The following is a 14,877-nucleotide window of genomic DNA, read 5'->3' as shown; positions in this document are numbered from 1 at the left end:
GCGGATTTTCATCTCACCGGAAGCATGTACCAAATGACGTCATTTAAACACGTTTACGATCGTGGTTCTGTTTATACTTCCCCAGAAAGCCTGATTCTGGTCAAACGACGTTTACAAACGCACCTTTTTGTGAGTTTACGATCGGCGTTTTGAAACAGCGTTTAAATGAAAGTAAGCATGGACGCAACCGTGTTTTGGACTAATCACGTTTGGAAACGCTGATTCTGGCCAGAAAAGTGGAAGCATAAACAGGGCCTAAATGATGTCATAATCCTACAAGGGTAGCATTAAAATCCATTTCAAAACACCTTTTCAGTAATTTACATTATAATTGTTTAATAAACACTTTTTAGTATCAATTCTCAAGTTAATTTAATTGAAAAGGGATTTGCAAAATACTAAACTCATGTAGGATTATGACATCATTGGCATCTGGGATTAATTCATTGCAGTCATGCCTTACTTTGGTGCAAATCAAAACATCACTGCAAAAATGCCTACTGAAAAAAGGCAGAGCGAAGACATACCGAATAAATATGATATTAAATTATTTGGGAGAATATATATACTCTTTCCAGCCATACATGATAACATGATTATACGTTCATGACATATTTTTTCTGTGAGGTGTCAAGTTTTGGGGGTTTCTTACTCACACAGTATAATGTTTTATAATGTGTTCTAAAGGGATGCTCCAAGCTGAAAATAATCATCTAAATAAATAGAGTAAAATTAAAAGAGAAAATGCTGAAGATTTCATCAAAATCAGATAACAGAGTTAAATCAATTTGAAACTTAATCAGTATTTTGTGAAAACAGTTGAGAATATACATGTATGCAATAGGGGGGGGGGGGCTTATGATGTCATGTTCCCATTTCTGCAGGTACGTGTACAAGAAATCATAATTATTTCATAATTTCAAACATGTATGAATAATATGTCTCTATAAAACAAATAAGTTGCAACAATGATTATCTGACTCATTGTATCAGTAGTCAATCCATTTTTCATCCTTCCAAAAACAAAATTCTAATAAATATAATTTCATATAAGAAGAGGATAACTGGGGACATGACATCATCAGATTGCTCATTGCTTAATATTCATGAATATAAAGACTGTTTCACTGAAATCATGAAAACATTAAAATGTCATAACTTTGTTTATTCCTTATCCGATTTTGATAAAATTTTCAGAGTTGTGTTTGTCTGATTTTATTTCATCTGTTCAAATCATATTATTTTCAGTCTGGAGTACCCCTTTAATAAGGAGAATAAATAATGGGCAGTTTTAAAAAGTAAACTAAATGAATTAAAGAAGAAATAAGATAAAATAAATTGAATAAAAAATGCAATATTCAAAACAAAAACAAAAAAGAATGAGGGATTACTAATCACTACAAATGAATTACCATTGAGGACTAACTGATCACTACAAATAAATCACCACATAAGATGCAAGAAAACAAACATGCTTTTACCTGTTTCCTCGCTCTCTCCTGAAATCACATGCAGCAATGGAGAAAAATGAAATAAGACAGACCGCGCAGAGTAATTAATTGAAAGAAATGAAAAATAGGGTTTTCTTGTACTAGAGATTTGGGACTCCTGCTTGTACTCATTCAAATGCAAGCACACCTTTCTATCACATAGGCATTTTAAGTTAATTATCGTTGCTGGCAGATGGGAGTACAGATTTATAAGCGTTCAGTATGTAAGTAATCCCCATTCCTGTTTGTCAGGCATTCAGGCAAAAGGACATTAAAGGGGAAATTCAACTTGATGAAAAGTTTATTGTAAAAATAGCAGAAGAAATTAAAAAAAATATTGGTGAAGGATCGGGGAAATCCATTAAAGATTAAGAAAGTTATTAGAATCTTTTAAGTTTTTGATTTGTGACGTCATACACGAGCAGCTGCCCTAATCTTTAATGCTTCAGGATGACTTCAAATTTCTTCAGGAGCGGGTGTGTGAAATAACTTGTCTGTTGATATGTTTACAGGTACAGTACAGTACAATATAAACCCATTTCCATTTTTTTTAGAAAACAACTCTTCATTGAATTTTTGAATTTACGATACATGTGAAGCTGCTTGCATGTGACGTCGCAAATCAAAAAATCAAAATTCTAATAGATTTTCCTCAAACCTTCACCAATATTTTTTGGTATTTTTTCTGCTATTTTTACAATAAACTTTTTGTCAAGGTGAACTTCCCCTTTGACTCTCATCTGCATGTGAGCAATTGAGATATATCAAGACCCTCATGCAGGCTGCAGAGGAATTGAAAGTAGCAGCACCCACCTTCTGCCAGCTAATACATGTATGTTTATTTTTTACCATAACAGTAGTATACACGTAGATCAATTACTAGTAGCAGAGTTCACTACAGACACGAAGAGAGAAATACATACAATTGCTTAAATTTGACAACAGTCTACAGTCCTAAATCTACATGATAGTGAGACCACCACATATCGACCACCTCTTTTGAAACCGACCACCTTGCGTGCATTGTAAAGGTTATTGCGTATTACAAACGCTACGGAGTAGGCGCAGTGTCCATAAGAACGATAAGAATCAATTTTTACAAGAAAAAAAGAGGGATAAAAAGGTAAACATTTTAAATAGAATTTATCAAAATTGTATTGACCTGAATCGTCTCGAGCACAAAACTGACTTCCATGCAAACTACACTGTATACAGGTCTACAGCTTATAAATACAAATTCAAGAATATGAATATCTAAAATCGAAGGGGTAACAATAACGGAGCTACACGAAGATAAATCAAAACCAAACAGTTTAATACTGGTACTAAAATACTTAAGATAAATGTTCTATACAATGTACATGTTTTCTATAAAAGCAATCTATCATCCCTTCCACTCTTCGATAATGTGATGAAAAAAATGTCTACTTGGCAATTTAGATGTCAGTGGCACGTGAAAGGAAATAATTCTACCATGACAATATGTATCTATATGCAAGGGTGAAAGGAAAATGCAATTTGCAGCAGATTTTGTGATAGGAAATCCCTCATGTCCTCAGATCTTTAAAATCCTTCCCATGTGTACAGTCTGGTTTTGATCCTAGAATAACTTGTCTACATAGAGGTGACAACGGTACAACATGTTTTCATATTATCACCAAATTTGGTCCAAGTACATGTACACTGTGAAAGAAATTTAGCACAAAGATGACATGTATAGCAAAATCATGGTTTATCTTCTGTTCAGAGTTCTATAAGAATGGTAAATCTGTTTTTTTGTTGATATATTCTTCTTCTTTAATATTTGTTTTTATACATTGCTAATACTGAGGGTCCTTTTAATTGTATCAAATACAAATCTAGTTTACAAGATTTGGTCAATCATATGACAATGCTCAATTATTACCAACTGAAGCTTATTATAAATTTAAATATTCAGATGATTTGAAAATGAATGAAATTTGTGAAATTGTGTATGCTACAAAATAGCCTAGCAATTACTCATAGTTATGGTATACTAGCAATTATTAGTTTTAAATATTCTTGAATGATTTGCCATAAAAAGTAAAGTTGGTTAAATTAAGACTTATTAAAATTTGATGAGAACTAAATGTTGCTTTCAATGTTGATTTTCAAATTTAAACAGCAATGAATTACAAAATGTGGATATAATGAGAAACAAAGCGTGTGTTCAGTGTCCCCCCTTCCCAGTCTTTAATAAGTATATGTCTTTCAGATCACGATTCGAAAATGTAAATGTCTAAATAGATCTGTCCGTTTGGAAACACATCAGCTCAGATTTGACAACCTTTAGCCTTGCAAATGCAACAAAATGTGACACTGAACGAGATTCAAGTTTTTTAACATCTTTAGATTTGCTTTCGCAATGGAAGCCTATACACATGTGCCAGAATTGACCTTTCTTGTGATGGGCCAAACTGTTCAGTAAGCTGTAACGAGAGTAGGAAACTTAAAAGATGATCAACGTTTACCAGAAATCAGTTTTACATTTTTGACACTGAACAGTGCATGCACCCCTGATCATGTTTGTGTTTAAAAATGTAAGGCGTTTTGAATCATGATTCATGTTGCTGTTTAAATTTGAAAATGGACATTGAACACACCCAAATCAATTTATGAGTGTTCTTATGCAAGATTATAGATATTTTTATGATCTTGGCAATAATCTGAGCCAGACATACATGTTGCAAAAACATGCATCTCTGACTCTTGACCTCTAGCCTCTGGGAGGAAATACATGTATTGTCTAGGATTTTTTTTCTTCCTTAGCCTAGGTAGGCCTATACATGTATGTATTTCTCTGAAAAACATGTATGCATGTATTGCTGCATTGCAACTGTGAAATAAGAGAAAGGTGATATATTGCAAAGTATGCAAAGTATGCAAACAGAAAAGCAAAAGAGATACCGTAAACACAAATACAAGATACTGACAGAGCTCTACAAGCAGGACAAACAAAAAATTGTTTGGTTCGCTATTAAAGTAATGTTTTCATAGATATTGATAATGCATAGAATGCCATCTTTTTAGAAAGCCTATTAAATAGACATCAAAAGGATAAATGATCTTTAACAAGAAATATTTTTTACCAGATCATGATCGACAAGCCTGTGATATCTTATTGCCACCTGTCAAAAAAGTTTTCATTTTTTTAAATGAAGGTAATAAAGCAAAGATCAAAAAAGAAGAATGATATAGAAGCTACTGTGCAGGAGCGTTTATCAAAATTGCTCTTAAAACCCATTTGTTTAAAATTGCCTTCCAGTAGTTTCCTTTCATTGTCATGACTGTGCTTCTTTTTATCTTTGTCCCTTCCTGCTCCATGTAATTTTTCTCTTATTTCCTTTTCGCAGCGCCTTGAGCACATAATCAATGTGGATTTGGCGCTTTAGAAATACTCTATATTATTATTATTATTATAAAAAGTTCTTTGTACATTGGCCAGTTCCAGAAAATTTTAAACCAAACAGATGCAAAGGTCAATTTCTTTTTACTTTTTTTTTCCTGAAATTAACTTCTTTAGAAAGATACAAATTTTAAACATTAAACTAGAAGCAGAAGCTGGCTAAAATAGGTATTTCAAAGGCAGCTATTGGCATCGTCTGTGGGCTCTGATTAAATTATGGAGAGATTCGAGATGCAAGCTATGTCAATCGAGTGAAGTCATATCTCTTGTGATAAGTGACATACCTTTATTGCACCACAAATCTGATCAAAGCCCATAAAGTACAGTGCCTTTCAGTGCAAACTTGCCTGAGGCAGCTCGTGCAGCAATAATTTTTCCATCTCCTCCCCTTCCGAAATACATATTCTTTTCCTTCTTGTTATCATACCGAATTATCGGTATCCTGGTTACACTATTTTCCAGCCAAGGTACAAACTGTACAACACACAAACATTTTGATTTTTGAATAGGATATATATTTAGTACCGTCTTACTTCTTAGGAAAATTACTGTACATATTAAATACAAAGTGATTTCATGCTAAAATATTGTAAGACAATGACAATGTGAAATATTTGCGTGAATGATACTGCATCCTTCAAAAGCTTGAATATTAATTGGTGTGCTTTATAAATACAGCTGTAAGAATGCATCATGATTTCAAAATGTCAGACAGATACACAAAGCAACTCATAAATATGGTTCAGAAGTGATAGAAAGAAATTTGACTACTTTGTCAGCTAAAAAGACAATACTTGGACACATAATGACATAACCTTATAAATGTAAAAAAAAAAGGGACTATTAAACATATAAAGCAGAAATTTATTTGAGGATAGTTGGTAAAGAAATGGCTATAACATGAACAAATCAGGATTTATGTAATTGGTAGTGGGATCTAAACTGAACAAATGATATCTACATGTTTGTATTAAAGCTGTGAGTTGCTGAAATGATATCTGTGTTGCAAAGAAAGTAATGGTTGATATGGGATCATTTGAATCATTTTTCTGAAAGTCAACAGAAAACACAAGTGAATTGATATTTTAGATCTGACGATTCATGCCAAAGTTGCCTTTACTATCGCTCCTGAACCTTATCTTTAAAATGAAGTTCCAAAAAGCAATGGCTCTCCATCTATTACATGGCAAAAGATATTACTTTCAATCAAAATGGAATAAGCAAAATGGCCCAATGACCAAATCAAATCATATAACACTTTAAAATTGACTAAAAAAAAGAGGAAAGGAATAAATCACCTTTCCTAAGTTTTAAAACTGCAAAAGCATAACAGAAGGATTTCCCCCAATAGAATCAATCCCCCTGGAGACCAATTACAGGTATACATTCTATAAAAAAAATTATGTAAACAACAAGCAACCCAACAAAAGCAACAAAAAATGCAAACATTATTCTCAGAAAAGTGCCTGGTTATACTTATATATTACATACAGTTTAAAAGCATAGGGTGAACTTCATAATAAGCCACATGAATGACACTAAATAATAATTACACGTACAAAACAAAGCAAATCTTGCAACTGAGAAATATTATTGCATTAGTTATTCCATTATCAACCACAACTACAATACATGGTGGAAAGGCATACTGTATGGAACTGATTCAACATAGAATCACAAATAAAAAGATAAAGAATAAAAGTAAAACTCACTCTGTTCTCTCTGGAACGACCTCCTCTTTGGAAATACTTTATTCCTAAAATACAAACACAAACAAGCTTACAATTGGGAGATATCTTAAACAAAGTCTGCAAATACAGTACATCTGATCAGTCAATAAGACAATAGTTAACCTTTTCATTTATAAAAGATCTACATTAAAGGAGAATGAAACTCTTGGAGCAAGTTAGCTTTTGTGAAAGCAGAAAAATCAAAGAATAAGATCAACAAAAGTTTGAGTAAAATAGGACTAGCAATAGAAGAGTTATGAGCATTTGAATGTCGAGATCACTAATGCTATGGAGATCCTCCTATTGGCAATGCGACCAAGATCTATGATGTCACAGATGAACAACTCTCCCCTTTTGGACACTGAAAATATACCCCAAAACATATCTTTTTGCTCATTCTAATCATATGACAAACGGTTCATCAATGATATAATGTTGTGAAACCGCTGTACTTGTCCTCTCGTAAAGAGAACACCTCACCTTGCTGTGATAGACTCTATAAAAGTGAGAATATAAGTGAAATAAGTACTGAAGTAATGACAGAGTTGTACGTGTGTGACATCACAGATCTTGGTCGCATTGCCAATGGGAGGATCTACATGACATTAGTGATCTCAAAATTCAAATGCTCATAACTTTCTTATCATTCATTCAATCTTCCTCAAATTTTCAACGATATGTTTCTTTTATTTTTCTCTTTGATATGGATTCAGCTGGTTTCAAGGGTTTCATTCTCCTTTAAGTAGACAAGTAGGCCTGTAGTATACCCAGAGATTATCAATGACCAAAATACTTTTCAATTTCTATATGTTGATAAACTAGCCAGTAGGTTGTTTAAGCTAATATTAAGACACAATATTTTCAACGAACACAAGTGAACATAACATTCCTTACAAGCCTGTATTCAGTATGGAGTAAAATATAAATATTCAAAGTCTGAACTCACAATCAGATACATACATGTAAATTTAATATCAATGGTCAAATCAGCTACATGTATCACTTTCTTTATAACTATACAAAAAATTTCCCTGAATTTTTAAATATTTGTTTTCACTTTTTGGTATAATACCACTCACATACCACGCCCACGTGTAGAACTTCATAAAAATTTCCGGAAACATTCAGCATTTTTAAATGTAGTTTTAAGATAAAAACTCTTTTATCATCACGATAGTAACATTGCCAAAAGAGGGTGCTAAACTCCTGTTTTCACAAAGAAAACTAATGGCCACTATACTTTTGTAAAAATATTTGTTCAATCAAATATACATGTAATTAATATTTATTGAAATTTACCAAAGTTTTAGACAGGTTGCAACAAAATCCACATTTGCTTAGAATTTTAGCACACAAGCTAGCTTTCATTTCCAACTAATTATGCATATTTCATATCAAATACTTGCATACATGTTCATTCACAATTAAATTCTTGCATACTCTAAGGGAAAAAAATGGGTGTTCACTGTACCTGAGCTCTGTGTAGAGTGAAAAAAAATGGAAATGGGTAGTTCCAGTTGCAACTTGCAAATAATTATACAAATCGCACTCACAATATTTTTTAAATTGAAAAAAGTGTTCATTTTAGCTGACAGTGTGATGTGATCTGCATTGTCAATTCAATGACTTGTATGACACCCATAGTGATTGGATATCATTCCATGTTGTCATGTTGATTGTAATGATGGGTATTAAAGCTCATTCAACGTAAACAACTTTTCTTATACAGGCTCATAATGGCAGAAAAAGCAAATCAATGGTAAAAATGAGACTAAAATTATCTAAATCATGCATCAAGAAACAATTGATGTACATGTACATGTAAAGGCCGGTGGTTATTCAAGTTCTTATCCAGTATCAAAGATAAAGACTATCATACATGTACATGTGAATGCATACATTTATCTAAACAATACTTAAAGACAACAAAGAGGAGAAATTATTAAGGTAATAGAGAAAGTAAGACAGTCTCCTCCAAATGATATTTGCTGAAAATACAGATATTCATTTTTAGATTTTTTTCCCCCTAAATGTACATCACATTGCACGTTTCTCTCCTTCCCTGTCTTTTTAAAATACTTATCATTTCTAACTATTCTCTGTAAATTAGGCATTATGAAGGCTTGTAGGCATTATGAAGTCAGTGCAAACATTAGATTGTTGACATTTACTTTGTCATAAAAAGGGAAATTTATGGGGTAATTAAACACTTGTTGAAGAGAAAACTGCTCGTTAATAGTCAGGAAGAGTATTAATGGCTAAAATTATAAGCACAGTGACACTAACATACAATAGCAAGAGGGGGTGTAATAAGAATTTGCAAAGACTCCCTCTCTCTCCTCTTTTATAATAATTTATATTCCCCTAGTGAATTTTCTTAGAATTCTATAAAATCAAAATGTACAAATGAACATACAATGAATGTCTGAAAAAAATAGTTTACATAATACAGCACCCCCCCCCCCCTCCCTCGCAATCCATTATTTTCAGCATTTGAAAAATTTGTTTGTTTCCAAAAGTATATTTGTTTATAATGAAGTAGAACTGCCAGACTTTCCCTATTACTTTCAAATAAACAAAGAGAGTTGATTTAATGTGTCGTACATGTATGTATATTAAAAAAAAATAAGTAAGTCATAGAATAGCCTTTAAAGACAGACACACTGAAGCTTTTTGACATGCACTCATCGGAATAAAATCGCATGAATGACCAGAATACTAGAGTGAAACAATTTATAGTAGAACTGAAGGAGACAATGGACACTAAACGATGAGCTGTAATTGGCTATCAAGGTAAACAATTTAAAGGAAAATGAAAGGATAGATTTATTATCTGGTCATAAGCCGATTACATTTCACTAATTAAAATAAAATTAAAATGAGGCAGAATGGTTTCCTATTTCCCATGATATGCCCAGTCAAAGTTATCAATATTTTGATATTCGAAAGACCCGTGGAGGTCGCCATTTTGCTCATACTCCCCATATCCCCGTGGGGGGTTGTGAGGTCATCGACAAACAAGCTAGCTTGGTGTCCGACCCCAGCGCACCTGTGAATGCTAGCGTAAAACACATGGGGCAATGCTGATCAGGATGGTTTACTGCCAGGCGTATGGCTGCCGAAATCGGTCAGAAAAGGGGACAAAATGCAGCTAGCTTTTACCTAATTATCGATCCTCAGAAGAGGCCAGAAATCTCTCTCTAAAAAAAAAACAAGGCAAAAGCGATTTTGTGTCTCACCCAATTATGAAAATAACCAGAAATATCGTGATTTGCGAGGGCACGCAACAGAATTGTATCGAAACTTCATTGTGAAATGACTGGGATGGAATAACACTTGTCATAAGAGTCTTGCACGTAAACTTTAACGTTGACCTGAAAATGACCTTTGACCTTACCATGTGACCTCTGACTGCAGCATAACATCCAGGTCCCCCAAGTCCACCTACCATCCAAGTTTGGTTGAAAAGTGACTTACGGTCGCGGAGTTAGGTGTCATAAGAGAGTCTTGCATGTAAACTTTAACGTTGACCTGAAAATGGCCTTTGACCTTAACATGTGACCTCCGACTGCAGCATACCATCCAGGTCCCCTAAGTCCACTTACCATCCAAGTTTGGTTGAAAAGCGACTTACGGTTGCGGAGTTAGGTGTCATAAGAGAGTCTTGCATGTAAACTTTAACGTTGACCTGAAAATGACCTTTGACCTTACCATGTGACCTCCAACTGCAGCATAACATGCAGGTCCCCCAAGTCCATCTACCATCCAAGTTTGGTTGAAAAGTGACTTACGGTTGTAGAGTTATGTGTCATAAGATTTGTGACGGACGGACGATGGATGGACGACGGACAACATTTGGATCCCTAAGTCTCGCCTCCACCTCTGGTGGGCGAGACAAAAAATGGGTGGCTGCTGCTGACCGTGCGGCCTCTAGCTCTGCTCGTTGAGCGATTTCTTTGGCCGAGTATTGTGGCTCGAAGCCGTAGGCTTTCGGTCTTCCATTTCAATGCAAACGTCCGCGATAAGTTTCGTTTTATTTAAAATCGACGGTAACAAATAATAAACAACGTTATATATATAGAAATATAGCACAATCAACAATTTCCCGATATTCAATCGGGATAAATAACCAAACTTCCAACATAACATGATCACTCGGTTCAGGGTATATGACCGTCCGTACAGTACGTACAAATTTAGCTTTGTCAAATTTGCCAATTTGGATATTGTAAAAAAATGTGTAAAAATTTTCATCAAAACTCATCAACTTGTGTTTTTAAACCGTAAAATAATTTAAATAGCTTTTTAATAATATTTTCAAGTATTTTATGTGTATATTTTATTTATTTCTGGTAAAAAAAGTATCTATATTATGCAAACTTGGGGGCGGTTTCAGCCTGTATAGCTAGCTATGCATTATGCACATGGAAGTAACGGTACTACCGAGAGCAGTTGTTTGTCGCTGATGTCACAATTTTGAACGAACCCCGCAACAATGGCGATCTCCATTCAGAGACTTCGAACCTGAAGAAGCCCAACTTTGAAGAGGTGGTACTCGATACTGGGAAATCAGATTGGGGTATATTAAGTGGATTCATTTTTATTGTCATGTACTTATCAATGATATTATGTGATATTAAATATTGGGTTTCATTCTCCTTTAAGCTACAGTGCCGGCCGCAGGAAACGTCACGCCCGAGCACGCAAACACCCTAGGGGGCTTTTGCGTCTAACCGAGGGTATTCAAGGGGAGCCCCCTAGGGTGTTTAGCCGCACCCGCAGTTTCCTGCGTGCTATATAATATTGGCCGTGCCCGCACTTATCCTCGGGTACCCTAGGGTACGTACATTGCATTATGTTTACATGTGCATGTACTTTGGTTATGTTGTGATAGACCATTATATTTTTAAACTAGCGTGATCAGAATCTATTCTAGATTTTTTTTTTTTAGATGTTGTTTGTTTTGTTTTCTTTCATTTTTTCATTTCTGTTTTCCCTTTTAATTCTTTTCCCTTATTCCCTCTTTCCTTTCTTCCTTCCTTCATGTTTTCTTCTGTCTTTGTTTCTTTCAAATAATGAAGGAATTCTTTTTATTTCTTTCTTTCTTTCTCTTTTCCTCCATTTTTCTTACTTTTCTCTTTTCTCTCCTTATGTTTTTTCTTTCACACATTTATTCATCTTCCCTTCCTTTATTTTAATTCTTTCTTTCTTTATTCATTTCAAGTAATGACGGAAACTGTTATCTGTCTTTTATTCTTTCTTTCATCCTTTTATTCAAACTTTTTTCTTTCCTCTCAATTCATTTCTTGTTTCCTCATTTTTTTTTCTCTTTTGTTTCTTCCGCTCACCCTCCCTCCCCCTTTCTTAATATATTTTGTTAACAAGTCTAACATTGTGTAGCCTTTTTGTTGATTTTTTGGCCTGGCTCGGTCGATCCGATGGTACATAGTGCTTTGTCGATTGTCCCGTATTTAATTTTGTGAAATCTGGTAACCATTGCTGGAACATCGAATTTATTGTTTTTCATTTACCGCAATGAATCTAATCAATTAATCTAATTTGATGCATTAGGTAAACTTTTTTTCCTTACGCCTTACGTGGGAGGCATACATGTATCATACAAACTTGTTTAAAAAAATAGGACACAATTGTGATTTAATGTCATGAAGATCAATTCTTTATCTTTTGTGATAAGTTTTTTTTTCTCTCTCCATACGTACCCATTCCTCTCCCTTCAGCGTGAACTTTACACCTAATCCCATCTCCTTATTATGAACAGTGTAAGAACTAGAAAACATTTGAAACATTCTTCCTTGAGTTTTAACGGGGTGCACTGGATGGAATCAGGAAAGAAGAAAGAAAGGCATATCAACAACAAAAAATAGTTAAAATAGACAAAAGACATTAATAAGCAGACTTGATTTTTTTTGTAAATCAAAATTGACAAGTTATTAACAGAGTGAATGTTAACAAACATTAATGACAAACTTAAAATAAAACAGAATTATGAATATCAAGGGCATTTGCGAATTATCATTATGTTAAAACAAACGTGCAGTCAATATTGGGATCGTCAATTCGTTGACATGGTTGATAAAACCCTAATAAAGGGAATGAAAGGTACGTGAAAACGAATACTAGTATAACCAAGATCTTACAAAGTAGACGTGCAAAAAGCGAACACCAGCATAACTGGTTGTGCTCATCGATTTGTTATTTGGTTCTTTTGTTATTGTCAACAGTCTGGTAGAGTCTTGCTCCCCGCCCACACCTTTGATCTCCTTTGATCACATCCGCTTCCCAATTTATGACAGGATGTTCATAGAAATGGGGGGGGGGATTAATTTGTTGATGCGTTAACAACAATAAATGAGGATGTTCTGTTCATTTCGGTTCAAATCGGGTCTCTAAAACCCTCACCCTATAAAAAGTATAAATTTACCTAAATGTAACAGATGGAACAGATTTATCTTTTTGCTAAAACATCTGATTACATTACCTGCACTCTATTGCGGTTTTTAAGTTACATTGGTAGATATTCGAATTGGGAAGAGATGAAAGTGGTGGAAATAATAAATGAGAAGAAGGAAGAAATATACTTTGTTATATGAATTGGAAATGATAAAACCAAGTCACAACTTGGTATAATACAGAATTCAGTGTTATATGGCAGCTAAAAATAATAATACATGACATTTGTAAAGCGCACTTTCCATCTTGATTGGATGCTCAATGCGCTTCAGAGCAAAGCAACAAAAGCTATTTACATAATGTAACTATTTAAAAAAATTCTAGCGCATTTAGCTTCAATGTTTAAACACATACCCTAGTAAAAGTATGTTTTCGAAAGCTACTATGACGTAGTGTGTGGAATGGGTACTTAACGAGTTAATTATCACTTTCCGACAAAGCAAGAATGGAGCAGCTATACAGACCATTCTATTCTTTTGTTAAGAGTTTTGGTGGGTGCTCACGCAAACGCTAACTATCAAACCTAACAATTCTTTTGGGGGAACAAAGGAGTCAGTCAAGCCAAGTTAAAGAATGAAAGCCCCGTCCCGGTTCACCTTTATATAGTCGAAAATCCTTTTAATCATCACGCGTGAGCATTACTGAGTAAAACAAGTTTCATAACTAAGTACTGCAGAACTATATGGTATACATATTACCATGAAACAATAAGCCCCCTCTATTTTCTCTTTCTCCCCTTTCCTCTTCGTTTCTTCGCTCCCTTCTGCTTCTCTCACTTTTTCTATTTCCTTCTCATTTTCCATCCATCCCTTCCTATTTGCCTTTTTCTTTCATTTTTCTTTCTTCTTTCTTGAAGGAGCAGATGTTAATTCGGGACAAGTTTTTAATTGATGCAACGAGAGCAGGAAATTGTGAGCATGGTGAGAGAAAATAATTACAAGATTGAGCGCAAGAATGTTCAATACTTGTCATCAGCGTAAAAATGGGCAGATGCGAGTTACTAACGTTTTTTCTGACATGAAAATCTGGACAAATTCCCAAATTTTTCTTCCCACTTTCTCTCTTTTCCTCTACTTTTTCTTAAGTCCCACTTCTATTGTCCCCTGTACTTCTTACCTTTTCCTGCGCCCTTCCTTCTCTTCCCCTTTTCGCTTTTTTACTCCATTTTATTATGTCTCCCTTCTTCATTTTATTTAATTTCCCCCTCCTTATCATTCTCTCTTTCTCATTCTGTCCTTCCTTTTCTTCCTTTGTCTCTTCTTCTTCCCTTCGATTTTCAATCTATTTTCCTTTTCTCCTTTTCCCTCTTTTCTTTCTGCCTCACCTTCCCTTTTTTATCCCCTCTGTTTTCTTCTCCATTTCACCTTTTCCTTATTTCTTTTCTTTACCCCCTCTCCCTCTTTCTCCTCTTTGCCCCCCCCCCCCCTATTTTCTCTTTCTGCACTTTCCCCTTCTCTCACTTTTTCTTTTTCCTTCTCGTCTTCAATCCATCCCTTCATTTTCGCCTTTTCTTTCATTTTTGCTTTCTTCTTCTCCCTTTTATCTGCATCTCGTAGATCCGCGCCTGAAAGGCATGTCAGGGTATATAAAAAAGGATGACCATGTAGGGAAAGAATAGAGTAGATGGTTCTAGGACGACCTCTGGAATGTAGGGTCAACATCGACAAATACCTGCTCCTTTGTCAGAAACTCATTTACGATCACGACTAACCATGTCAGTGAATGAAATAACGGACACCACGGGAGAATATTCATATAC

The 14,877-nt window shown here is 34.5% G+C and overlaps 1 protein-coding gene across 1 annotated transcript in view; it reads right to left on the bottom strand.

The window, feature by feature from the left end:
- LOC129262069 (alpha-N-acetyl-neuraminyl-2,3-beta-galactosyl-1,3-N-acetyl-galactosaminide alpha-2,6-sialyltransferase-like) overlaps nt 1–14,877 on the bottom strand; it is a 40,043-nt gene that overhangs the window by 12,610 nt on the left and 12,556 nt on the right. The window contains exons 6-8 of the mRNA XM_064100281.1: nt 12,368–12,480; nt 6,630–6,673; nt 1,482–1,499 (exon numbers count right to left, since the gene is read on the bottom strand). Coding sequence (XP_063956351.1) covers nt 6,668–6,673; nt 12,368–12,480 — 119 coding nt within the window. The 3' untranslated portion in view covers nt 1,482–1,499; nt 6,630–6,667. The remainder of the gene's footprint in view (nt 1–1,481; nt 1,500–6,629; nt 6,674–12,367; nt 12,481–14,877) is intronic.

The sequence above is a fragment of the Lytechinus pictus genome, chromosome 5 (assembly GCF_037042905.1).
Source record: "Lytechinus pictus isolate F3 Inbred chromosome 5, Lp3.0, whole genome shotgun sequence".
NCBI classification, from domain to species: Eukaryota; Metazoa; Echinodermata; class Echinoidea; order Temnopleuroida; family Toxopneustidae; genus Lytechinus; species Lytechinus pictus.
Note: the sequence above shows the minus strand (reverse complement) of the source record. Positions and strands in the feature narration are given on the sequence as shown.